The sequence below is a fragment of the Chenopodium album genome, chromosome 1, assembly GCF_948465745.1.
Source record: "Chenopodium album chromosome 1, dcCheAlbu1.1, whole genome shotgun sequence".
Taxonomy (NCBI): domain Eukaryota; kingdom Viridiplantae; phylum Streptophyta; class Magnoliopsida; order Caryophyllales; family Amaranthaceae; genus Chenopodium; species Chenopodium album.
Window position 1 is genome coordinate 78,177,473 of NC_137834.1, and position 26,629 is coordinate 78,204,101.

The 26,629-nt window shown below is 37.8% G+C and overlaps 1 protein-coding gene across 1 annotated transcript in view; it reads left to right on the forward strand.

The window, feature by feature from the left end:
• LOC145636035 (ubiquitin receptor RAD23d-like) overlaps positions 1-26,629 on the forward strand; it is a 31,272-nt gene that overhangs the window by 589 nt on the left and 4,054 nt on the right. The window contains exons 2-6 of the mRNA XM_081687473.1: positions 188-349; positions 1,217-1,296; positions 2,788-2,844; positions 25,273-25,450; positions 26,369-26,422. Of these exons, the coding sequence (XP_081543599.1) occupies positions 188-349; positions 1,217-1,296; positions 2,788-2,844; positions 25,273-25,450; positions 26,369-26,422 (531 nt within the window). The remainder of the gene's footprint in view (positions 1-187; positions 350-1,216; positions 1,297-2,787; positions 2,845-25,272; positions 25,451-26,368; positions 26,423-26,629) is intronic.

The following is a 26,629-nucleotide window of genomic DNA, read 5'->3' on the forward strand; positions in this document are numbered from 1 at the left end:
GCATCCATATTGCCCTTCCTTAGGTTAATCTGTTACACGTAGCTCTAATATGGATCAATACGAGTTTCGAGAATTGTCATTTCAAGAATCAAGACATATACACTTGTTCCGCAGTATTCGCACTGCTAATATATAATATCACTATGAATCTTATTGTTGGTGTTCATTTGGTCATGAATCTTGTTAGGTAGGTGACGTCAAGAAAAATATTGAATCTGTACAAGGAGCAAATGTCTTGCCTGCCTTTCAGCAGATGCTTATTTATCAAGGGAAAGTTCTTGCAGATGGAACTACATTGGAGGAAAACAAAATTGCAGAAAATAGTTTTTTAGTTGTCATGCTGTCTAAGGTACATATCTTGATATATGACATATATATTTGCTTTAGATGAATAATTCATGTGGTGACTGTGCTGAATCTGTTACCAGGAATTGGTAGCCTTGTTGACATATTTTTTTCTGCTCTTGTTGTAACTTGTAAGGATCATCATTAATCTTAGGTATTGAATGTTCTGTATTTTCCTTGACCAGCTATAATGCGGACTTCGCAATACAGCTTGTCAAGGAAAGTGCAGTCTTAAAATGCAAATGGTCCGTCAGATAGGAAGGGCATTAGCACAAATTAGTGATCAAATTATTTGTAAGCTATTAGTTTTTTTTGTTTTTTTTCTTAAAAATATCTACTGAAGAACTTTGTGTGGCCATCTCCTAGGATTTCTTTCAACCTTGTTTATTTATGATATAGAAAGTCCCATCAATAATTAATAATATGGCATCTCATTTTCCCTCTAGCACAGCTCCTCATTTCTTATGAAGGCATTTTATTTGTTGTCTTGTTGCGTTCCTGCCAAGTACCAATCTGAGTGTTTTCTTGTTTTGTGCCTTCCTTTCATTTATTTGCTGGGGCATTATGTTGGTAGGAAGCCATGTGACACTCTGTCTTGCTATAATTGAGAAGCCAAATTGTTGACAAGATGTCCTGTCCAGATCTTTTCGCTTGATTCCCTAAGTCATATGTGCCTAGCTGCTGCAGGAATTAGCTATTGTTGCTATCATTTCTGATTTAGTGAAGGCCCATTTTTTTTTTAATGCTTTTTATTTTTATTTTTTATTGTTTATTTTCTTTTTTCTTTTTGTGAATAGTAAGAATGAAAAACACTAGGTAATCAGAGGATAAATGATGGTGTTTCTTTTTCATCTGACCACTTCGTTCACAGGTCTATGAGTCTACAACCCATTCTTCTCTTTGTTCCCTTTCTTTTCTTCCCCTTCAACCCCTTGGATGGGCAAGTCCATTGTTCTGTTTATTTGGACAAGTCTTCTTCAAGTTAATGTGTTCAATATCACTTTCGACTTTTGGTCTTTTTGAGGTTTTTTTTTTTCCACGAACAATCTATGTACTTTTCTTTTTCTTACATTACCAATTTGATTGTATCCAATTAGTGCTCCATTAGTGTGTGCTTTTGATGCAACTTTGTACGGGCCACTTTGTACTACTTTTCTTTCTTTTGATGGCTGTGTAAATTATATTGCTTTATTTTAACCAAAACTAGTTGTTTAGCCCATTGGCATAGTGTGAGTTTGGAGTTTGTTGACAATTGTTGAATTGATTTTCTTTTCATTTTTTTTTATAATTGTTGAATTGAATTCCGGAGTTAAAATTGATGATATAATTATTTTGGGGAAGGTCAAAGAGAATGTTTAGGGGAGAAGAGGAAAGACCGGAAAGTAGAGATAGGAGGACACATGTAATTTTCTAAGAAAAAAATGAGTGGAAATAATATAGGAGATCAATCAATCAATCAATCAAAGCCTTAATCCCATAAAATAGGAGATATGGCATAAAAAATTTCTGATATAAAATAGTCGTAAAGATGTTAAGTATTAGGCTTAGAGAAACGATGGTTTGATCAAAGTGCCCTTAGGTTTGGTGTACATCCACTTCTTACTTCTTTCTTGCCCATTGAGACACCGTAATCAAGTTTAACTATTTCCTCCTTTCCCGAAGTTGACTCCATTACATACTACGGACTATTGTTTCTAAGAAATTTTGGAAAAGTGAAGGGATGTAAAAAAATTTGGATAATTTAAGAGACGGTGACCGAAAAAGGTGCAAAATATTGCGAGGTAAGAGGGTAAGATGTGGTTGCCAAAAATAGAATAAGTAAAACTGAATAGAACAGTTTGAGACATCCCAAAACAAAAATTCAGGCAAACTCTCAAGAATGGAGTGTATTGAGGGTTGTTTTTTTTTTTTTTTTTCTTCTAATGTATGGAGGATTATTTTTCTGGCCTTATGTTGTTGCTTCTGAATTTGTCTATTTGACAAATATCATTTGTAATGGCAATAAATTCTGAAAAAACCAATGCAATGTTGTCTTCTTTAACTATGAAATGATTTTGATATTAGGGAGAGGTGGCTCCATGATTTACACCAATCCTCAGCGCTTGGGAGTAAATTGTTTTGTTAGATATTTTTCAAATATGGAGAAGCAAATTTTTTTCTTTCCCAGAATGAAGGAGATATGGAACTCTGATATTAGATAATTCATTTGGGATGTGTGCTATGTTCACGGAAGGATCTTTCAACCTTTTAATTCATATATTGATCTAAGAAGACTAGAAGGGTTAAAGTTAGGTGTAATAAGGTACTGTTGCAGAAGTATATTAGACTAAAGACGTAACAGTAATGCCAGAATAACTCTTTGATTGCATTTCTAGCTAGTTTTCCTTGTCGAATCTCTTTGATTTCCATTTTCATTAACACTGAAAGATTGTGGATTGCCAGAGTAAGAGTTGGTCTGGGGAAAGTTCAGTGGCAGCAGCAGTTATGCCTACATCCAAGGTAAGAACAGCTTTAGGGTGTTGTTCATGCAATATGTTTCTTGAATTTTCTCTTCACCGGATTATTTTAGTTTGAAAGCAACAACAATTATCTGCCCGAGAGATGGGTTTTAGAGAGGTCCTTATATGAAACCATTCCCTAGAGGTTATAAAAGTGTTTTTTTTTTTTCCAACCTGATAAAATAAAATGGCTGTTTTAAGATACCTGCAGAATTCTCTTTATTTATTTATATTTTTATTTTTCCTGGAAAATGCTATTATGAAAGAAAATTATGCTATCATATTCATAAGATTGGCTGAAGTGGAAGAGTGTGACGGAGTTTTTATGGGAGTTTTTATGTGATCTTGACACATCATAGGTTGAAGGGTAAATTCTACCAAATGGTATTAAGGACGGCTTTCTTATATGGTATAGAATGCTGGGCTAAAAAGCATTGACACGTGCATAAGATGAATGTGGCGGAGATATGTATGTTGTGATGTATGTGTAACCATGCAAGAAAAGATCAATTGAGGAACGAGATAGTTAGGAAGAAAGTAGGGGTTACATCGAGAGTACAAGATGTGAGAAAATCACTTAAGGTGGTTTGACCATGTAGAGAGGAGACCAAGTGAGGCTCCGGTAAGGAGGCTTGAAGAGTTGCAAAGTGTTGGAATCACGAAGGGTAGGGGAAAACCTAAGAAAACTTGGAAGAGGTTGATTGAGAGTGATATTAGTGCTTTAGGGATTGTGGAAAACAAGGTCTTGGATGGGGAGGTGTGGAGGGAGAAAATTCACGTCGACATGTCATAATAATATATATAGGTTTTTTTCATTTAATCTTAGCATTTACTTGTATTATTTTGGCAAATTTGTCAAAAAAACCCTTTTAAAAGCACCATTTTACAAAAAAAAAAAAAAAAAAAAAAAAAATTTTAAACTCTTTTTTTTTTTTTTTTTTTTTTTCGAGAGGAAACCTATTCCCCTAATTACCCTCTAACTTAATTAAACTCTAAATTTTTCTAATAAACATCTAACCCACCAAATTACTAAATAATTAGATTTAACTAATATATATAAAAAAAACCACCACCCCCTCCTTCCTTCTCCCTTCCTCCCTCCCCTTACTCCTCCCATGAAATCAACCTCTCCCCCACTGGACCCGCTGTCCGAATCCCCCCTACCTCCGGCGACCTCCTCCATCGCCAGATGACCCTCCCTTTCTCCCTAATCACATCAACAACCATTTCCTTGATTTTGAAAAACCCTAGAAAATTGATTTAGGGGTTTTTAATTTTGTGCATCTTTCTTGCACTTGATGCTTGTTTTGGTTTTGATTATATATGTATGTGATGCGAGGGTGATTTAGAAACAAATTGGAATTGATTTGGACTTGATTTGAGCATGTTTGAGTATGTAAGATCCAAAAATTCGAAAGGGAGGTGGACAGGTGGTGGTCGCCAACGGGGATAAGGGAGGAAAGGGATGGTTCATCGGCGGTGGTGGTAGGTCGCCGGAGGTGAGGGGATCTTGGCGGTGGGTCCAGTGGGTGAGGGGGTTACTTCAAAGGGAGGGGGGAAAGGAGGAAGAAGGGAAAGGGTGGTTGTGGTGGTGGGTTTTTTTTTTTTTTTTTTTTTTTGTTGTATAAATTAAATATAATTTTTAAGTAATTGGGTGGGTTAGTGGTTAATTAGAAGAAATGGGAGAAAATTAGAGCCTAATTAAGTTAATTAGAGGATAATTAAAGAATAAGTTTCCTCTTGAAAAAAAAATAAACGTGGTGGTTTTTTTTAACCAAAAAGGTTTTAAAAGATTTTTTTTTCGCAACATGTTTTAAAAGGTTTTTTTTTTTTGACAAATTTGCCTATTATTTTACTCAATTCGTGTTTTATAATTTAACTTTTTTTATTTTCATTGCTAAAGATTTCTCAAACAATTATGTTTTTTTACTCACATGTTTTTACCACTATCACTCTTTTAAAAACTTTCTTAAGTTTTATCCTTGGTACTCTATTAAAACTTTTAATTTTTACTTGGATACTTTTTCTTTTGGAAAAATGGAAAAGAAAAATTCAACCTTTGCACTTTTTCCTCCTAAAAATCCAACCTTCATTTTATTCCTTTAAAATCCAACCTTTATACCGCCTCTTCATCTAAAGTTCCATTACCTGTTGATGACCGGTTTCTTTAAGTTAGATGCCACTAGGGGTGTTCAAAAAAACCCGACCCGATTTCCCGATGACCCGATAGATACCCGATGGGAAATTTTTTTAAAAAAACTATTTTTTCGGGATGGGTACCCGACCCGGGAAAATTACTTGTAATCCGGGTCGGGACATGGGACGCATATTTTAATACTCGGGTACCCGGATTTCCCGAAAATAAAAAAAAAATAAAAAAAACCTCAAAGTTTAGCCCAGCCCATTTAGTATTTCAGTTTAGTGCAAATTAGGGTTCTCTCTTTTCCCCCCTCTCTCCTCTCTCACCGTTCTCTCTCTCTTCCCCTCTCTCTCCTCCTCTCTTCCTCTTCCTCTCTATCTCTTCATTCCTCATCTGCCGCTCTCTCTCTCTCTCCTCCTTTCTTCCTCTTCTTCTCTCTCGTGCTGACTGCCGCTCTCGTGCCCCTCTCTTCCTCTCTGCTACGAAATAATTAGGGTTCCTCTCTACTTCGAAAGACTGCAAATTAGGGTTCACGCGAGTTCAAGCCTTCACGGATTAGCCTTCATTCAAGCCTTCACGAGTTCAAGGTTTCAAGCGACTCAATCCTGAGTTCACACAATTTCAAGCAACTGAAGCCTTCAATCTATGGTATTTTTAGGGGTATTTTAAATTTCTTTGTAATTTGTGGTAGATTTGAATTTATGTAATCCAATTGATAGTATTTTGTGGTAATTGGACTAAATCCGTAGTGTATTTCGTTGAATTCGTGGTATTGCGTTTGTCTATGGCTATATTCTTCATTGTTCATGGAATTCAAGGTATCCGTAGTGTATTTGTTTCCCTAGTTTTTTTTTTTCTCCATTAGATTACAGTAGGATAAATACATTTTATTTTTTTTGAGAATTTTTTTTTTTTTGAAACCATAAATACATAAAATTAAGTAAACAGTTGTTTTAAAAAAAATATAAAAAAAATCCGGGTACCCTATGTCCCGATCCGAATAATTCGGGTACCCGGATCCCGGGTACCCGAGATATTCGGGTCGGGACATGGGACAAATGAACAACTACCCGAAAACCCGGGTACCCGGATTTGAACACCCCTAGATGCCACGTGTCAGGTATTAATAGGTCAATTCTTTTTTTAATTATTAAAAAACAAAAATAATTAAAAAAAATTAAAAGACAAAAAAAATATATATATCAGATTTTCCGGCCACCATCCTCACCACTGTTCCTCACCACCTCCATTAAATCCGGCCACCATTCCTCGCCACCCTCCGTTAAATCGACCACCATTCTTCACCACCTCCCTTTGCGACCATCCTCCCCTTACCCTCCCTTTCCAGCCAGCCACCCTGTTTTTCCCGCCACAACCCAGCTCGCACCACCGCCCAACTCTGTTTCCACCCTCCATTTCAGCAGCCCCGCAAACCGCAACCACCGATTCCAAACCGCCTAGCCACCAACTCCAAACCGTTACAGTTCCTCAGCCCAAACAAGCCACACCACCATCACCACTACCTTAAACCTTCAGCCGCAGCACCGACCCATCTCCACCTCATCACCAATTCGCCACTCGCAATCACCAATTTGCCACTCGCAATCACCAATTTGCCAACCACAATCCCCGAACAACCACCATCACCCTAATTCATTGTAGCACCATAATCCTAAGCAACATCATTCATAGAAACAATATAGAAAAATCCCCAAAAAAAAAAAAAAAAAAAAGAAAATCGATACAAATTCAAATGCGAATTCTTCAGAAAATCCAAAACAAAATTTTCATTTGAATTCAAGATCTTCAATTGGGTGTATATTTCTCCTAACTACTTTAAGCTGTTTGCACTGCGAATTGGGTGGGTTCGGGTTTCGGATTTTGGTGGTGGTGACTAGGTTATGGTGTTGGTGCAAGTTGTTTGGGGTGGTAATGGTGGGATTTCGTGTCATGGTGGTGGTGAGAGTGGTTACAGGATGGGTTGTGGTGGTGAGAGGGTGGTTGAATGGTGTTGGTGGTGTATTGGTGGTACGGTGTTGTGGTGGTGTTGGTGGCGTATTGGTGGTACTGGTGGATAGTTGTAGGTTGTTTTCATTTTTTAGGAGAGAGGAGAGAGAAAGAGGAGGAGTGAGAAAAGAAATTGAGAGAATTAAATAAAAAATAAATTCAAAGGTAAAATGGATTTGTTAGAGAAGGAGGGGTATAAAGGTTGGATTTTAGAGGAATAAAATAAAGGTTGGAGATTTAGGAGGAAAAAGTGGAAAGCTTGGATTTTTCTTTTCCATTTTTCTATTTTTTTTTCTCACTTTACACACCTTTTTCCAAACATATTCAACTGTTTATTTTGTTATGTCCTTTTTCCAATAGTCAGACGGTTCCTTATGACGATTCACGCTAGTCGATCCTAAATCATTTTGGTAATAAGGCTTTGTAAGCAAAATTTTCGTGATTATGATGATGATAATTAGGGTTTGCAAAAGGTTTCATGAAGAAGAAAACAAACTGACTTTCCTTAAATATGTTTTCTCATATATGTTCAAATCAGCAATAAACAAGCAACAAAATGAAGAAATAACCGTCAAATCAGCCCAAGGCACCGCCCGTGCCCGACCGGGCAGATGGGGTGAAAAATCCTGAACCCTTACGCGCCCAGTCTGGTGGCAGAGACCTTACCGGGCGGTGAGACCCAAATCTCAGAAATGGCTTCTCGCGCTCTGTAGGGCCTACTGGGCGAAAGCCCTGCTATTCTGCTTCGTTGCTCTCATGCCTGCTAGGCGGCAGACTTGAACTCCCACTTAATGCTATATACATTCCAAGAATTCGAATCCATTTCGGTATCGTAAAACGTTTGAACTAAAAACAATACGTATTGAATTCATGAAGATATTACACACACAAGATCAATTACTTGATCGTATTAACACTCGACAAATAAAGCCATGTGTCCCTATCTTTTCGTAAGTACTTCAAAACTATGCCCCAATAGCTTCTTGAAGCAGCTAAACTTCTTCATACTGATACAAGTAGACTTCCAAATTGTTAAAGCACTATATCTGGAATTCTATTAAGTTTAAAACAACCTCTTTTTATCATAGAAAATCGGAACTTTACCTTTGATGATTAAACAAGTTTCGAATTACCAAATAAGAAAGTTAATCTTATTGAACTTAAGGCCCAACGTCTTATCGGGCGTTAAGTTAAGACTCCCTCATTGGTAATTATTTAGGGCTCCATTCCCAAATTGATTGCCATCCTATTGTTCACATCTCCCGCCAACGCCTTGATAAAACAATCGGCTAGATTGAAATTTGTTTGAACATGATCAATAGTGATCACACTATTCTTGATAAGCCCTTGGATGTAATTATGCCATACTCCAATATGCCTTGACTTATCATTATACACTTGTTTATATGCCTTAGCCAAAGTAGCATTATTACTGTAATGTATCACAATTGGGGATATTAGCTTTTGTAACAAAGGAATCTCATGAATTAAATCCCTTATGCATTCCGCTTCTTTACCAGCGGAATGTAATGCTATGAACTCCAATGTCATTCTAGAATTCATAATGCAAGTTTGCCTCTAGATGCCCATGAAATGACGCCTCCCCCATATAGGAATACTCATCCACTTGTGAATGAATGATCTCTATTTGAGTTCCAACTTGCATTCGAATATCCTTGAACTCGGAGGATATCCACTATTGCTCAAACCATAATCCATGGTTTTCTAAGTACTTCAACAAACGATGAACTGCTTGCCAATGTAGCATACTAGGATTACTAGTGAACCTGCTTAATTAACCAACTGCGATATCTGGCCTAGTATTTGTAATGACATACATCAAACATCCTATAACTCTAGCATATTCCATTTGTGAAACCGCATTACCTTTATTAGGTATCAAATTTTTGCTAGGATCCATAGGAGCTGAATATGGAAAGGTCGAACTTTCACTAACAATGAATTTCTTGAGCACTTTTTCAATGTAATTAGATGTGAGAAGATCAACTTTCTTTTGTCTCGCCTTATTCTTATGCCCAAGATTATATATGCTTCTCTTATATGAGATCTAAGGAAGGATTTTGTCATTTCAACTTGTAACAAATTTGTTCCAAGGATCAACATGTCATCATAGATAAATTACGACACCTTCACCGTTGTCATCAAATTTTCTGTATACATATTTGTCTGAATTCTTCAATTAAAAACCATTAGACAACACAACCTCATCAAACTTTTTGATGCCGTTGCTTATGTTCTTGTTTTTGCCTTAGTGATTTAATTGACTTGCAAACTTTTGCCTCTTGGCCTTCCACAACAAACCTTTCTGTTTGTCGCATATAAACATTTTCCTCCAAATCTCCATTCAAGAACGCTCTCTTGACATCCGTTTGTTGGATCAACTAGATTTTTGATTGCCGCAAGTGCAATCAACAATATAATTGCTGAGATTCTAGCTACCGGTGCATATGTATTAGATAATCAATCAATACCAGGCAGACTTTTGTGTAAAACCTTGTGCCACTAACCGGGCTTTGAACTTTTCAACAGTTCCATCAATCCTCAATTTCTTTTTGAAGATCCATTTGCACCTTATTGGTTTAAGTTAGGTGGTAAATTAGCTAACACCCAAGTATTGTTTCCCATGATGGATTCCATCTCATCATTAATTGCTTCTTTCCAAAATGGAGCATCCCGAGACTTTATAGCCTATTCATAAATTAAAGGATCATCTTCTACATTAAAAATGTATGTATGTTGTGTTCAAACTTCATCCTTTGATCCTTCAACCAAATACACATAAAAATCGGGGCCAAAGGATTTTCCTTTCCTTGCCCTTTTACTTTTCCTAGGTTGTGATAATGATGTAGGGGCCACCTCTAAATGAGTTTGGTCATCGATCAATTAAAAGTTGATCAAAACTTTGAGTTTCGATATTTGGAGTTATATCCTTTGGTCTAGGAGTTAAAGAAAATCTACTTTCATCAAACGATGCATCCCTAGACTCTATGGTGGTATGAACCGACCAAAAGTCATTTTGCTGTATTACATAGAAACTATAGGATTTGCTATGTTCCGCATATCCTATAAAAATGCATTCCATTCCTCTTTCACCTAACTTTTTACGTTCGACGCTTTTACAATTGCCCTACAACCCCAAATTTTGAGATGACTCAAGTTTGATTTCTTTTTATACCATAGCTCATGTGGGGTAACATCCTTCCCTTTCATGGGAACACGATTTAATGGCTTCACCCTAAAATCCATTACTTAAACCCGAATAAGACAACATAGAATTAACCATTTCTTCTAGTGTCCTATTTCTTTTTCGCTACACCATTTTGTTGTGGTGTTATGCCGCGGTAGTTTCATGTACTAAACCTATAGATTGGAAACAAGGCCGTCTCATTGATTTTAGGGGCCCTGTTCTAAAATAAAAAATGGGCCCTTAATTTCAAAATTATACAAATTTATAATTTATAATTTTTAATGAGGTACTTACATTTAGGTAATATGCATTTTTTTTTTACTAATCGAAGCGACAAGTAATACACATTATTTGCAATAGATACTCATAGAGTCGTAGTATATTTAAAAGAAAAAAAAAAAGAAACTAGTTGACAATGCTAAAATAAGAAAATTACCTTACCGTAAATCAAACGACGGATGAATAAGCAAGAAAGTCTATGAAGTTATCGAAATCACTCAAAGTCTTAAATAAACAATTCACAAAGCAATTTGAGTATATTGTTATATGAGGGTTTGTAGTATTCCTAATAATTATTGTTCTTTACATGTCTATCTTACGTCAATGGAGAAATAGAATTTTTTTTTTTTTTTCTAGTTTGCTTTAAATTTGGTAATTTTGAAAATTTAATTGGAATATTGATGGAAGAATATTGAAAGTTGAGGAAATGGAAACTTGAATAAGGGAGATGAAATATGCATAGGAATTGGAAAATAACTAGGCATGAGAATAATGCATTAATTGACTTAATTAATTTCTAAACCTAAATGTAAAACTGTAGAAAAATATCAGCTTTTAAAGTTTTACTACCTTAAAAAAAAATCAGCTTTTATTACCAAAAAATAATAATAATAAAATAAAATAAAATTGGGCCCTAGTGCAAGAGGAGGGCATCAAGGACAGGTGGAAGGGGTACTTCGATGAATTATTTAATGGAAGTAATGGAGTTGTGATAGGAGATACCTCTATGAGTGATGAAGAAATCAACATGGAGTATGTGCGAAGGATTAGGAGAGTAGAGGTGGAGATTGCACTGAGGAAGATGAAACCTAAGAAGGCGGTTGGCCCTGATGGGGTACCGATAGAGGTGTGGAGGTGTTTGGGTAAGATTGGTATTGATTGGTTAACAAACCTTTTCAACAAGATATGGACGGCTACAAGGATCCCACAAGATTGGAGGAAGAGCACCTTGGTCCCGGTTTATAAAAACAAAGGAGACGCTCAAGATTGTTCTAACTATCGAGGAATTAAGCTTATGAGCCATACTATGAAGTTGTGGGAAAGGGTGATTGAACAAAGGTTGAGGGCATGCACAAGCATTTCAGATAACCAATTTGGTTTTATGCCTGGGAGATCTACTATGGAGGCAATCCATTTGATAAGACAAATGATGGAGTTTTATAGGGTAAAGAAGAAAGATCTTCATATGGTCTTTATTGATTTAGAGAAGGCATATGACAAGGTGCCAAGAGAGATACTTTGGTGGGCAATGTTGAAGAAAGGTATCCCACGAAGGTATGTAGACCTAGTTAAGGATATGTATCGGGATGTGTCAACAAATGTGAGGACATGCGGAGGGTTGACAAAAGATTTCCCTATTACAATCGGATTGCATCAAGGGTCTGCATTAAGCCCTTTTCTTTTTGCAACGGTTCTAGACGAATTAACTAGACCAATTCAAGATGAGGTTCCATGGTGTATGCTGTTCGCAGATGATATCGTTTTGGTGGATGAGACTAAGGATGGGGTTAATGTCAAGTTGGAGCAATGGAGGCAAAGGTTGGAATCTAGAGGGTTTAAGCTAAGTCGGAGTAAGACTGAATATTTGGTATGTCGTTTTGGCACTCAGAGGGGGACAAGCAATGAAGTGGTGAGTTTGGATGGAAAGGATTTGACCATGAGTGAATGTTTTAAGTACCTAGGGTCGATCATCCAGAAGAATGGTGACATTGATCAAGACGTGACCCACAGGATTAAGTCAGGGTGGCTTAAATGGAGAGCGGCCACGGGAGTGCTATGCGACCGCAACATTCCCTTAAAGTTGAAGGGAAAATTCTACAGGACTGCCATAAGACCAGTGTTGCTCTATGGTACAGAATGTTGGGCTTCTAAGAAAGAGCATATTAAAAAGATGGAGGTTACGGAAATGCGCATGTTAAGGTGGATGTGTGGAAACACTTTAAGAGATAGAATCAGAAATGAGGTTATTCGCAAGAAAGTAGGTGTGGCGGGCATTGTAGATAAATTAAGGGAAAATCGTCTGCGTTGGTTTGGACATGTAAGACGGAGACCCGAGGGTGCACCGGTGCGAAGAGTGGAAGAGTGGGACCATGGAGGGATTAAACGAGGAAGAGGGAGACCAAAGATGACTTGGTTGGAAGGAGTGAGGAAGGATATGAAGTGCATGGATTTACGTGAGGATGAAGTTTTGGATCGTAAGGGATGGAGGAGAAAGATTTATGTTGATGACTACACGGAATAATCAAATTTGGTTCATGTTAGCCGACCCCACTTTTGGGATTAAGGCTTTGATTGATTGATTGATTGATTGAAAATAAAATTGGGCCCTCTGAAAATTGGGGCCCTGTGCCAGAGAACTTCTTGCACACCCCCTTCTACGCCCCCTGATTGGAAATAACTTGGATCATAGCATTAACCTTCTTTATCGGTTCTTAACTTTTTATTTTTTCCATTAGTTTGCAATTCTACTTCACTTTTATAGATTTTAAATTTGTCTAGGGCTTCATCTTTAGAGAATAACAAATAAACATAGCACAACTTTGAAAAATCATTAATAAGGACCAAATATTTCTTATTCCCCAAAGAAGGTATGTTGTGAAAATCATAAAGTCACTATGCACTAAATCAAGCAATGAAGTATTTTTCTCAACGACATTAGGAATTGGTTTCCTTGTGATTTTTGTTAACATGCATGTCTTGCACTTCTCTATCTATGGATCAAACATGGGTATCAAATCATGCTTGACATAAAATATAACTTTTTATAATTAACATGACTAAGTCTTAAATGCCATTGAGAAGAATTGTATCCAAGTCATTCACACAAATATCCAAGTCCTACAGATTGACCACTTTTAGACAAATTAAATTTATTCGATTCAAAAACCATTTTTAATCCCTAATCGGTTTCAGATCGCACCGGATACAAGATTTCTCCTAAGTTCGGGAGCAAACAACACATCTCTTAGAATAATAGATTTGCCCGAGCTAAAGACTTGCTCAACTTGTCCCTTGCCTAGCAACTTAGCGGTAGAGTCGTTGCCCATATAGAGAATCTCTCCATCATCGATCTCTCTGTGAATAATGATCTATCCTTGCAAACATGCCTTGATGAGCCCGAATCGATAAACCACGAACAATCACCCTGTACATAATTGATTTCAGAAATAATACACACATAATCCATAAATGAATTAAATGAAATTTGTGCACAAGAGTTACCTTGTTTGTCTTGGGATTGGTTAGCATCGCCTTTCCCACCTTGAGACCTTTTCTTGCTAAATTTCTTCTTCCAGATTGTACAATCCTTCTTAAAATGGCCGGGTTTTCCACAAACCCAACAAGCACGTGATTTTAGCCATCACCACTTTGCCTTTTTGTTTGAAGTCTTTCCAAGAGGAAGGTAATTTGTCCATTATAGATGACATTATAATGGTCTCATCAAGATTAATATCATGTTACCTAAGATTCCCTAAAATCCTTTGAACCTCATGAAATTGTTCCATGACTAGACTACTGTCAACAAACTTATAATTGTTAAATTTATTATCAAGGATTTTCTTGCTAGATGTATCCTCGACCATATTTTAGACTCTAAGTCTTCTTAAAGCATTTTAGCGGGATCATAAAACAAATAAATATCAAACAATTCATTTGACATACCATTAAGGATGTGCCCACGACAAATGTAGTCATCATTCTCCCACTTGTTCCGTTTCCTAGTAGCCTCTAACAGGCTAAAGTCGTAATCACCCAATAAAAAATAATACCTAAATCCACTAACTATGTAGATAGGGAAGAAGGGTCGAACCACAAGGAAACAAGTTAATTTATTCCTAATTAATCAAAATAATCTAAATTATCAAGTAACCAAATTATTATTATAAGGGTAACTAAACTACTAAGAGTAAGAGTAGGAAGGAATTAAAGTAAGAGGGAATTCAATGAAATAAAAGTCTAGGGCATAGGTTCACCAATAAACATCCAGGGTAAAACATAACAATAAACCATCAATGCATCAATTAATCAGATCATAAAGGGTTTTCGCTACGTATTACAATCACAGAGTTAATTTACCGATATTAAATCTCATCTATCGAATCTCGACTTAACCATTTATAAATTAGTCTGCCTATTGAAACTAAGCCTAAACATCAATTCTCATCTCTCGAATCTCGAATCAATATTGCTAAACTCATACAATTAAACCAGGCCTAATCTAATTGCATAGCATTAAATCAATTAATAGGAAAATAATTAAGCATTGACAATCAATAATTATAAATTACCCCTTCATATTATTTATTGGATCCCCATAAACCCTAGAAATAAAACTACTCACACATAATTAAATCTAAACTAAATAAAGTAATTAAATAAGGCATAAGAGAATAAAGGAATAAAATTGCTGAAATTAATAGAGAAGAAATCGTTACCAAAATCAATGGAACTACAAAGTTGAGTCAAGATCAAGAGTAAAAGTTGAGAGAATTCTAGAGAGAGAAAATAATCTAAGTAGAGAGAGAAAGTCTAAAAAAGAAGGTAAACAAAAATCAAGTACTAAAATCGTACTTAAACCAACTCTAAAACAATCCTAATTAGAAACTAAGAATTCGGCAAATCATAACTTGCATAGATAAACACTTTCACATTCATACAACTCTATGCACAACGTTCGGAAGGTCTATAAAGCTTGTAACGTAAGGCTAGGGTAAAGGGTAGGATAAATTTAGGAAAATGTGAGAGAAAAGCCATGCTTAAGGGAGCCATATCTTAACAAAACCAGAGGTCAAAAACAAGTAATGACCAAATCATCTCCAATTACAACTTAACTCCACAAAAGTTCACCAAACAATCCCATACATAACAATAATCCCAACACTTACACATTCACTCACAAAAATATGATAATAAAGAATTCGAGTGAATTAAAACAAACTTTGAACTCATTCTTTTTCTTTTCTTTCTTTTTTTTTTCAAACTTGAACTTTTTTTTTCATGAATTTTTTTTCTTTTTTTTCTTGAGCAACATTCACATAGAACATTTGAAACAATTTTTTTCTTTGCTCTTTTTTTTTCCTTTTTATCTCACATTGGAAATTTTAACTTTGAAACACAAACTATCAAAATTTTTCCAATCACAATATCAAAAGAACAATCACTCTTCTTTTATTCCCACATTGTGCAAATAAAGTGCACATCACAACTCCCTCACCTCACCAACTAATAGCTCCCCAAGCCAAGCTTGGGACTAGTAACCAATGGGGCTCATATAGACTTGTAATGTGGCTAAATAATCAATAAAAAGGGCACAAGTAACAACATGGGTAGCAAGAAGGGAACAAATGTATCTAATATCGTCTGAAGGCTACTTAAAAGCTTTCGTCCTCCTCAATGTGCATAATATTGAGCCATACAAACATTACTAATAGTTGCAAACCAATAATCAAATTCCTTGACACACCAGGAACTGTCATACAATTCCTAATCAAGTCAACTAGTCAAGCACTATTTTCACAAACGGTTGGCAAAATTGACGCATGTTTAGGCATCCGAACAATTAAACTTCAAATCATGATCAACAAATTCACAAAGCTCATTATCATATACCATGAATCAAAACAATATTTTTTCAAGTATGGGACACAGGGAAGTATGATTTACAATTCATTGGAACGTATTTTTGGATTTTTTTTTTATTTTTCAATTTTTATGTAATTTTCAAATAGGAAAGCAATAAAAACTACACTAGAAAGCAATTAAATCTATACTAGAAAGCGATAAATAGAGAAAAGAGAGAAAAAGTTACCATATGCACAAGATCATCTCCCCCAAGCCAAATCAAACAATGCCCTCATTGACTTGGGGGTGTAGCTAGGAGTAGCTACTCCTAATCATCATCCTCTGATAGCCACCTCCATAGCTAGAGTCGGCACCACCATGGCTCGTACCAACGCCACCATGACCCGAACCACCTACATCCCCCCCCCCATCCCACCAAAAGGAGCATTGGCCCCATAACCATGGGCCGAAGAATAATCCACGTAAGTACCATAGGCTTTGGGGGTCGAATACCCTCCTTGGGGGTATTGGAACCAGTCGGGAACAAGAGCCTGGGGGAATAGCCCCTCGGCGTGCATAATCATCGTACATGGGGTATAAACCCTTCCCGAGGTTCCTCTCCACATACCCAACCCTCCTATCTAGAGAACCTACTCTAGAGTCCAGGTTTTGCACCATACCCTTTACTCTCCCCTGCCCCCTCTCAATCCTGTCAAGTTGGCTCCTAAAAACCTTAAAGTCATATGGGGCATGGGGGTCAATGTTGTAATCAACGGAGGAGGTAGGGATGTCATATGTGTAGGGTTGGGGTGGTGGTTGGATTGAGGTGATGGGTGGGGTGGTTGTGTATGGTGAGCCGCTTGAGCCTCTCCTTGACCGTCTAACTCAAAAGTGTATGAAAGCTTTCCCTTCTCAAATTTGGTCAAGATGGGGTTGGGTAGCTTAAAATCTTGGTCTCTCCTACCCGACTCTCGGTGGACTATCCACCATGTCTCACCTCCCATGGGTTGAACCCAGTTAAGGCCTCCTAGGTAAGCTAGATCCATAAGGGTAGAACCCTTTACTTTCCTATGGTCGGTTGGGGTCTAACCTAGATGTTTTACCGCTATGTGGGTAACCAACCCCCCAAAATAGATAGGTGCCCTAGACCTACCCCCCTCAGCCGCATTGGCCGCCCTTTGGAAGTGTTGGGCTATCCTATGCGGTATGTTCAATTATTCGGCACTAGGGATCATGTAGGAGGCCAACAACTCAAGCTCATCCCTCCTAACATTAGCCGGCTCGTGCCTCCCAAAGATTGTGAGACCGACAAACCGTTGCCAAAACTTTGGGACGGGATGTTTAAGGTTAGTTAAACCCTCCCCGGTAAGTCTTCTATAGACCACGACAATGTGGTCTTGAGAGGGTTCAATGGGTTTATCCGATTTTAGCTCAAACATTTTTCCAAATTCTTTCAAAGTCAAACCCACATCATTGTTAAGCAATCAGAATTGAACATGAGTAATCAAAGCTTTAGTTTTAATCACATTGAAACTAGAAATAAATTCTAAAATCAAATAATCATAAGTGTCATAATGCATTTGAAAAAAGCCACTCATTCCAATACCTTTGAATAATTTTTCTATCGGTTTATCAAGTCCTAATCTAGACAAAGTAGGGTGATGAACAAAGCGTGTAGAAATTACCTGTCTCTCAATGAGGTTAAGCATCCTAGTTCTTTGCTCGGTTGAGGTGATTACCACTTCGTTCCATCCCGGAATTTGGAGTTTCGGGTCAACCATTGGTTGTAGTTGTTACCTCGAACTCTCACCCCTTTGTTGCCTTGATCTTTTGGAAGCCATTTGAGTGTAAAATGTAGGATTTTGAAGCTTTTTCTCTCTTAGGGTTTTGAGAAATCTCGAGAGAAAGTGGTAGAAATTTAGTGGAGAATGTAGAGGAAGGTGAAAGGATGAAGAATATGTAAAAATTCTTGGGTTTTGATGGATGAAATTGAGGAGATCTTGGAAAAAAAGTGAGGTTGAAGGTATGAAAATGGAGGTTTTAGAGAGAGAAAGTGTGAATGAAGAAGATGAAATAAGGAGGAAAAGAAAAGAAGGGAGGAGAAAAAGAAAGAAAAAGGCACGGCTGAAAATAGGCACGCCCGATTGGGAGAGCCTCGCCTGATCGGGCGAAATAAGCTGTTCTGGACATTGCAGTTGCGTGCCTATTTTCTCTCAAGATTTCTCAAAACCCTAAGAGAGAGAAAGCTTCAAAATCCTACATTTTACACTTGCTTTCAAAAGATCAAGGCAACAAAGGGGTGAGAGTTCGAGGCAACAACAACAACCAATGGTTGACCCGGAACTCCAAATTCCGGGATGGAACGAAGTAGTAATCACCTCAACCGAGCAAAGAACTAGGATGCTTAACCTCATTGAGAGGCAGATAATTTCTACACGCTTTGTTCATCACCCTACTTTGTCTAGATTAGGACTTGATAAACCGGTAGAAAAATTATTCAAGGGTATTGGAATGAGTGGCTTTTTTCAAATGCATTATGACACTTATGATTATTTGACTTTGGAATTTATTTCTAGTTTCAATGTGATTAAAACTAATGCTTTGATTACTCATGTTCAATTCCGATTGCTTAACAATGATGTGGGTTTGACTTTAAAAGAATTTGGAAAATTGTTTGAGCTAAAATCGGATAAACCCATTGAACCCTCTCAAGACCACATTGCCGTGGTCTATAGAAGACTCACCGGGGAGGGTTTAACTAACCTTCAACATCCCGTCCCAAAGTTTTGGCAACGGTTTGTCGGCCTCACAATCTTTGGGAGGCACGAGCCGGCTAATGTTAGGAGGGATGAGCTTGAGTTGTTGGCCTCCTACATGATCCCTAGTGCCGAAAAATTGAACATATCGCATAAGATAGCCCAACACTTCCAAAGGGCGGCCGAAGGGGGTAGGTCTAGGGCACATATCTATTTTGAGGGGTTGGTTACCCACATAGCGGTAAAACATCTACGTTGGACCCCGACCGGCCATAAGAAAGTAGAGGATTCTACCCTTATGGATCTAGCTTACCTAGGAGGCCTTAACTGGGTTCAACCCATGGGAGGTGAGACATGGTGGATAGTCCACTGAGAGTCGTGTAGGAGAGACCAAACTTTTAAGCTACCCAACCCTACCTTGACCAAATTTGAGAAGGGAAAGCCTTCATACACTTTTGAGTTAGACGGTCAAGGAGAGGCTCAAGCGGCTCACCATACACCATCACCTCAATTCCAACCACCACCCCAACCCTACACATATGACATCCCTACCTCCTCCGTTGATTACAACATTGACCCTCATGCCCCATATGACTTTTCAGCTTTTAGAAGCCAACTTGACAGGATTGAGAGGGTCCAGGGGAGAGTAGAGGGTATGGTGCAAAACCTGGACTCTAGAGTAGGTTCTCTAGATAGGAGGGTTGGGTATGTGGAGAGGAACCTCGGCAGGGGTTTATACCCCATGTACGATGATTATGCACGCTGAGGGGCTATTCCCCCCGAGTCTCTTGTTCCCGACTAGTTCCAATACCCCCAAGGAGGTATTCGACCTCGGGAGCCTATGGTACTTACGTGTACTATTTTTCGGTCCATGGTTATGGGGCTGATGCTCCTTTTGGTAGGATGGGGGGAATGTAGATCCTAACTACTTTGCAGGTTGTTTGGGTTAAGGTGGCGTTGGTACGAGCCATGGTGGTGCCGCCTCTAGCTATGGAGGTGGCTATCAGAGGATGGATGAGGTTGAGGTTGATGATTAGGAGTAGCTACTTTTAGCTACACCCCCAAGTCAATAAGGGCATTGCTTGATTTGGCTTGGGGGGAGATGATCTTGTACATATGGTAACTCTTTCTCTCTATCATTGTGATAAATTGGGGTTTGATTTCAAATTGCACTCCATCAAGGGGCGGAGTGGGAGTAAGGTGTGGAAAATCTGTGAGCTTTGGCTGCGAGTAATCATTGAGCTTCTTAGGTACCGCCGTCACTGATTCTGGATCTGAAGGAAAATCTGAGTCACTGGAATCAGTTGGAGGGTCTCTTCGATTATTGTCTTCCTCTGAACCCGCCAGGATATGTCTATAGAGATTCTTTTGTCTATGGAACGAGCGCTCAATCTCAGGATCGAATGGAATGTAACCCGATGTGGAACACGTGAGCATAAACAAAGAACTAAAAGACAAATATGAGAATTGCCTCTCTAAGACAAGAGGGGATAATCTAGACTACAAAAATAATCAGAAAATAAAATTAAAACCGTTATTCCGGCAACGGCGCCAAAATTTGACAATCCCCCAATAAAAAATAATACCTAAATCCACTAACTATGTAGATAGGGAAGAAGGGTCGAACCACAGGGAAACAAGTTAATTTATTCCTAATTAATCAAAATAATCTAAATTATCAAGTAACCAAATTATTATTATAAGGGTAACTAAACTACTAAGAGTAAGAGTAGGAAGGAATTAAAGTAAGAGGGAATTCAATGAAATAAAAGCCTAGGGCATAGGTTCACCAATAAACAATATTCCAGGGTAAAACATAATAATCAACCATCAATGCATTAAAGGGTTTTCGCTACGTATTACAATCACAGAGTTAATTTACCGGCATTAAATCTCATCTCTCGAATCTCGACTTAACTATTTATAAATTAATCCGCCTATTGAAACTAAGCCTAAACATTAATTCTCATCTCTCTAATCTCGAATCAATATTGCTAAACTCATACAATTAAACCAGGCCTAATCTAATTGCATAGCATTAAATCAATCAATAGGAAAATAATTAAGCATTGACAATCAATAATTATAAATTACCCCTTCATATTATTTATTGGATCCCCATAAACTCTAGAAATAAAACTACTCACACATAATTAAATCTAAACTAAATAAAGCAATTAAATAAGGCATAAGAGAATAAAGGAATAAAATTGCTGAAATTAATAGAGAAGAAATCGTTACCAAAATCAATGGAACTACAAAGTTGAGTCAAGATCAAGAGTAAAAGTTTGAGAGAATTCTAGAGAGAGAAAATAATCTAAGTAGAGAGAGAAAGTCTAAAAAAGAAGGTAAACAAAAATCAAGTACTAAAATCGTACTTAAACCAACTCTAAAACAATCCTAATTAGAAACTAAGAATTCGGCAAATCAGGTCTCTCAGAAACACGCGCCCGATCGGGCGAAGGGCCACCCGATCGGGCCCGCCTTTTTCTTCGTATTTTCTTCTAAGCGGCTGAGCCCGATCGAGCCAATGCTTACCCGATCGGGTGCGCCTTGCTAGCAACACTTGACTGCGCGTCCGCCCGATCAGGCGTAAGCTTGCCCGATCGGGCCCGGCTTCACCTCGAGGCTTGGACTTCGATTGGGCTTGATTCTTCGGCTTAATCCGGATTTCCTCTTCGGGTATTGAATACTTGGTCCAAATGCCCCGGTATCACATATGCCGAGCCCTTAATCACCGGCTTGATAACTCTAGCCGACCTTGGCTTCAAAAACGATCGTGTTCTTCTAATGTCCGTAGTTGCTCCATGAAAACCCGGGAAAACGCTCCAAAAGTGCAATTTCCTACAAAACTCAAGCAAAACTACAAAAACACTAGAAAACACCAATTAGTAATAAAAGTGGCTCTAAAGAGCCAAGAACACTACTAATTATGACCAAGGGACGGGGGTAAAATACTATATAAATTAGACACATCAGCCTCCAATGTCTCATTTTCTTCCTTCGTTGGCTTCGAGGATGTGAGAATATATGCCACTCCAAGTATGTTAACAAAAAATGCATCTTTTTTTCTACCATCTTTGAAAATCCACTCCTTTAAACTTGTCCATCTTTTGAAATTTGATGTCAATTCTTTCACCGTTGCCATCTTTGTAGGAAATTATTACTTTGGATTATTGGGAAATTGGTTTACCGGGTCACAAAAATGTAACGAAATCGGGCAAATTTAACATTTCAAGGCGTGAACAAAATCACTTTCTCAAAGTAATACTTCGACTTTAATATATACATCAGGTATCACGACAATGAAGACAATCACAACAGTGTGTAGTGTGTTTGTAATCTAATGTAAGCAAAATTTGAGTGATTATGATGATGATCAAGGATGCACGTGTAATCTAATGTAAGCAAAATTTGAGTGATTATGATGATGATCAAGGATGCACGGGTACGCCAAAGTGTAGCCGTTTACCGTACCGGGGACGTATCGGGTACGGCCCAAATACGTCCCCAAGGAGTACCCTTGAAATGTGGTACAGAAAGCTATTTTGGGGACGGCTGGGAGGAGCTCCGGAAACGTCTCAGGGACGGATCCTATTCTATTTCGACGTCCCCACTACAAGCCTTGCCAATTTCTTTAAAAAAAATCCCCCAATTTACTTGAGGTTGATTTCTCAAAAACCCTAGAAATTAAGAGGCCGAGATTCCTTTATTCCTTGTCGGCGACCACGTGCTGCGACCTCATAAGGCCACGATTCCTTGCCAGAAACCACCGGCGACCCACCCCAACATCGGAGACTGCGAAACTTCTATCTACTTTATATTCTAAATCTATTTCTACAGTTCTAATTTTTTATTCTCTCTCTTCGACCTTAGCAATACTCAGTTTTTATTTTAGTTTTGGTTTTATTTTTAATTTTTAATGGCTATCTGTTTATTTGATTTTTTTTTTCTTTCAATTGATTGTAGCGGACATTAGTGTAAATAGGTTTGTACTTTTTTTTTTCCCAAATAATTTTACAGATTTATATTTTTCTGATTTATTTTTTGCTGTATCCTTGCCGTACCCGTTTTTTGAAATTTTGATTTTTCCGTATCCCGTCCCCATATCCATACACGTTTTTGTCCCCGTATCCGTTTCTGTGCAACCTAGATGATGATAATTGGGGTTTGCAAAAGATTTCAAGAAGAAGAAAACAAACGGACTTTCCTTGAATATTTTTTTTCATCATATGTTCTTTGAACATATATATAATAGCTGCAATAAATAAGCAACGATGAAGAAATAACCGTCAAATCAGCCCAAGGCACCACCTGCGCCTGACGAGGTCAGCAACCACCCGACCGGGCAAATCTGTTGACGAACTTGGACCCTCACTCGCCCCCCCCCCTGCCATCCTACCGGGCAGTGAAACCCAAATCTCAGAAATGGCTTCTCGCGCCCTGTAAGGCGGTGAAGGCCCGACTGGGCAAAAACCCTGTTATTCTGCTTCGCTGCCCTCGTGCCTGGCCGGACGGCGGTGGCCATGCTTGGTGGCGAACTTGCCGTCCTTCCCTTCCACTCGCGCCCCGCCAGGCGAAGCAAGCCCTAACCGGGCTGCTATACTTTCCTCTATACCGAGTGACTAATTGCTCCTAATTACTTGTTTAATTAAGACACAACACCTTAACCTAAGTGAATCAATCAAACAATATGAAGTTTGTCTGCAATTCTTTAAATTATTCAGTAGTTGTTGTATAAGTTATTGGGAACATACAAGTACTAATCACTTTTTAACACCTCTTTATGTTATAGGCTTGAACTAGCTTCATTGGCCTAATTATCACATGATTTAATCTCTTGGTTTTAATTGTTTTTTCTTATTGTAGAGAACTTCCAAGGTGCTTCTTCTTTATAAAAAACTTTTGAATAATTGATTGGCTCCATATATTAAAATGCTCTCTGCTTTATATGTAGCTCCTGTCCCATGATCTCAAACAAACATATCCATACTTTTTTGTATTCTACTCCACTTCAAACCTTGGATTTAAAATTTCTCTCTTAACATCTTACTTATCATTGATGGATTTTTAATTCACATTTACCAAAACTGTGTTATTTTCTAAGTGCATACACTCTGGTATTTCCCCTTGGATCGTTTCAGTAAGTTTATTCACAACTATGACTAAGAGGAGGAAATTATGATGAGGAATGCTCAGTAAATCAGTTAGGAAGCCTGAAGAAAAGGGCAGGAAATAAATTAGAGGGACGGGGGACTCAGGATGCCTATATAATGAGAGGAGGATAGGAAGAGAAGGCATTGAGAATATCTGAGAAGTAATTTTAGCTAAATTTAAGTTGTCTTTGGAAAAACATCCAGTCTCTCAAATACATGACAATATGACATTTGTGTCTTAATTTTTTGTAATTTCAAAAATACCATTTTTAGATCATCATTTTTTTTCCACTAGGCTAATCATTACACACTTAAGTTAAAATGCTTGGTGAAACCTTGTTATAATACTGTCCTTAATTCCCGTCCCGAGGTTACAGAAATCTCATCTAGGATAATTTGGTCATCTATGTCAAAAAATAGATTTTGTAGTTCTATTAGAATACTCTGGAAAATGTTTACGCCTAAATGAGTGCACCTTTGAAGATCAAGAATGTGATTTCTAAATACTTTGCCTATTTTGCGTACAGAGCTATAAAATCTATATTTTGATTGAGCGACTTTGAAGTAGACATCCTTCATTTTGTATCTATTGCTGCAAAGTGCTAGGATTGAAAATTCTGGTGTTTGAATAGTCATTGGTTGATGTTGACATGATTCAGCACAACCTTTAGTTGATGGCTATGAAGTCTCAAACTCTCAACATTTTACACACAGTGTAGTTGAAAAGTTTTACTCCTTTGTTTCTTAGGTGCACGACAATAATACTAGTTCTAACTGCATACAGAACTGCAGAAGACCCTCTGTATGTGATATACTCCATAGTCAATACCTGATTTTTTGTATCATAGTTGTCAACCTTGTCCAATGTCCATTGATTCTTTTGATCCTGTCATTGTATTTGTTGACTGAATTTATGATTTGAAAATCATTTTTCTAGCGAAATTACATGAAAGCGATTTTCTCTTTTACAATCATTATTCTTTACCTTTAGGTTCCTGCAACACCCAAGTCTCCTATTGAGGCATCTACTACACCTCCAACCACTGTGCCTATTGATGCTCTGTGAGTTTTGCATTTCGATGCTTTTTAGTTCTTTAGGCACTTTTGGCAGGAATTCTGTTTTCTAATGGTACATCTGCTTAATTTACAGCCCTGCATCTGTGTGCCTACATCAGTGCCAACTCCCATTATTTCATCTTCTGTGTGAGTGTCTAGTTTCATTTAAATTGCTATATCTAAAGGAGATTCTGGTGACTCCTATTAGTTTGGATTCAAATTATCTATTGGCTCGGATTTTTTCTGAAACTTTATGTTGATGCAGGTCAGAATCTGATGTCAGTGGACAGGCAGCTATAAGTCTTGATGCTGGAAATGACATTGAGAATACAATCCAGCATGTAATTGATATCGGTGGAGGAATTTGGGATAGAGACGCAGTTGTACGCGCACTTCGTGTTTCATCTAATAACCCAGAGAGAGCTGCTGAGTATCTAAAATCTGTGAGTTAAGATCCTTACATCTTTTGCTTAGTTGTGTAGTTGCAGTCAAAGGATTCTTGTCTCCTTGAGGATTCCCAGTGTTTCTGCTGGTTGGAGTCCACAATTTTTTTCATCACTTGGTTTTAATTAGGATCTTGCTAGTATACTTAATGTTATACGGTATTCTTGAGCAAGCTGAAATGCCTTGGGTTACAAATACTTCATCTGTATTTTCTTTGCTCTAGGCCTAAAGCTCAAATGTGGTGGATGTTGAGCTAAAGGCTTAGAGCAATGTGATACGTCATCAGGGTTTGAATATACTAGTGCCCTTAGTTTTTGTTGCATATCCACAATTCATGCTTTTCCCCCCTGTTGAGCACTACATTGACTTAAAAATATTTTCCGTTCCTTACCTAATTTTTGAATTGACATAAATATTAATAGGCATCACTGGCATTGAATTCTGAAAAAGCCTTAGCAATGTTTCCTTCTTAGACTATGAAATGATTGAGAGTGGCATGGAGGGTAGTTCCATGGTATTACAACAAGTCATAGGGACCAATGCATCTAAGGCCCTCGCTGTTTGAGAGGAAAGAGTGTAAAGCTCTGAACACGAGAGAAAACCCTTTCTTTCAGAAGATATACCTGAAAGCAAGGAAGTACATCATGGGTGTGGGGCAGGGCTTGGGGACTCAGTAAAAGTTCCAATATATTATAGAAGCACATAGAAGTAATTTGAAATGAATGCAAAGGGTTGAACTTGTTTTATTCATATACTTTATTAGGGTTTGTGAAGTTAAGGATTTTTTGACAAATTATAGCAATAACGTTAAAAGGGGATTTTCATTTTACCAGTGATACGTGCATGTTAAGTTAGCAATTTCATAGTCTGTATTTGATATGCATTTTCATTGATGCTGAATAAATGAGTGTTTTCAGAGTAAGAGTTTGGCTGGGGATAGTTCTGTGGCAGCAGCAGCTATGACAGCTGAGGTAAGAACAGCTTTACAATGTCCATGACTTATGTTTCAAATTTTTGTACAATGTTACAATTGATGGTGGAAGGGGGTTGTCTCAACAGCAGCGGGCAATGGTTTTCTGTACAGTTCAGTTGCAGCAACAACAAGTAAAACCCATTTTGTGAGAAAGGGATTGGAGAGTTTAAAATATAATATCATACCTTTGTATTGTTAAAAACTG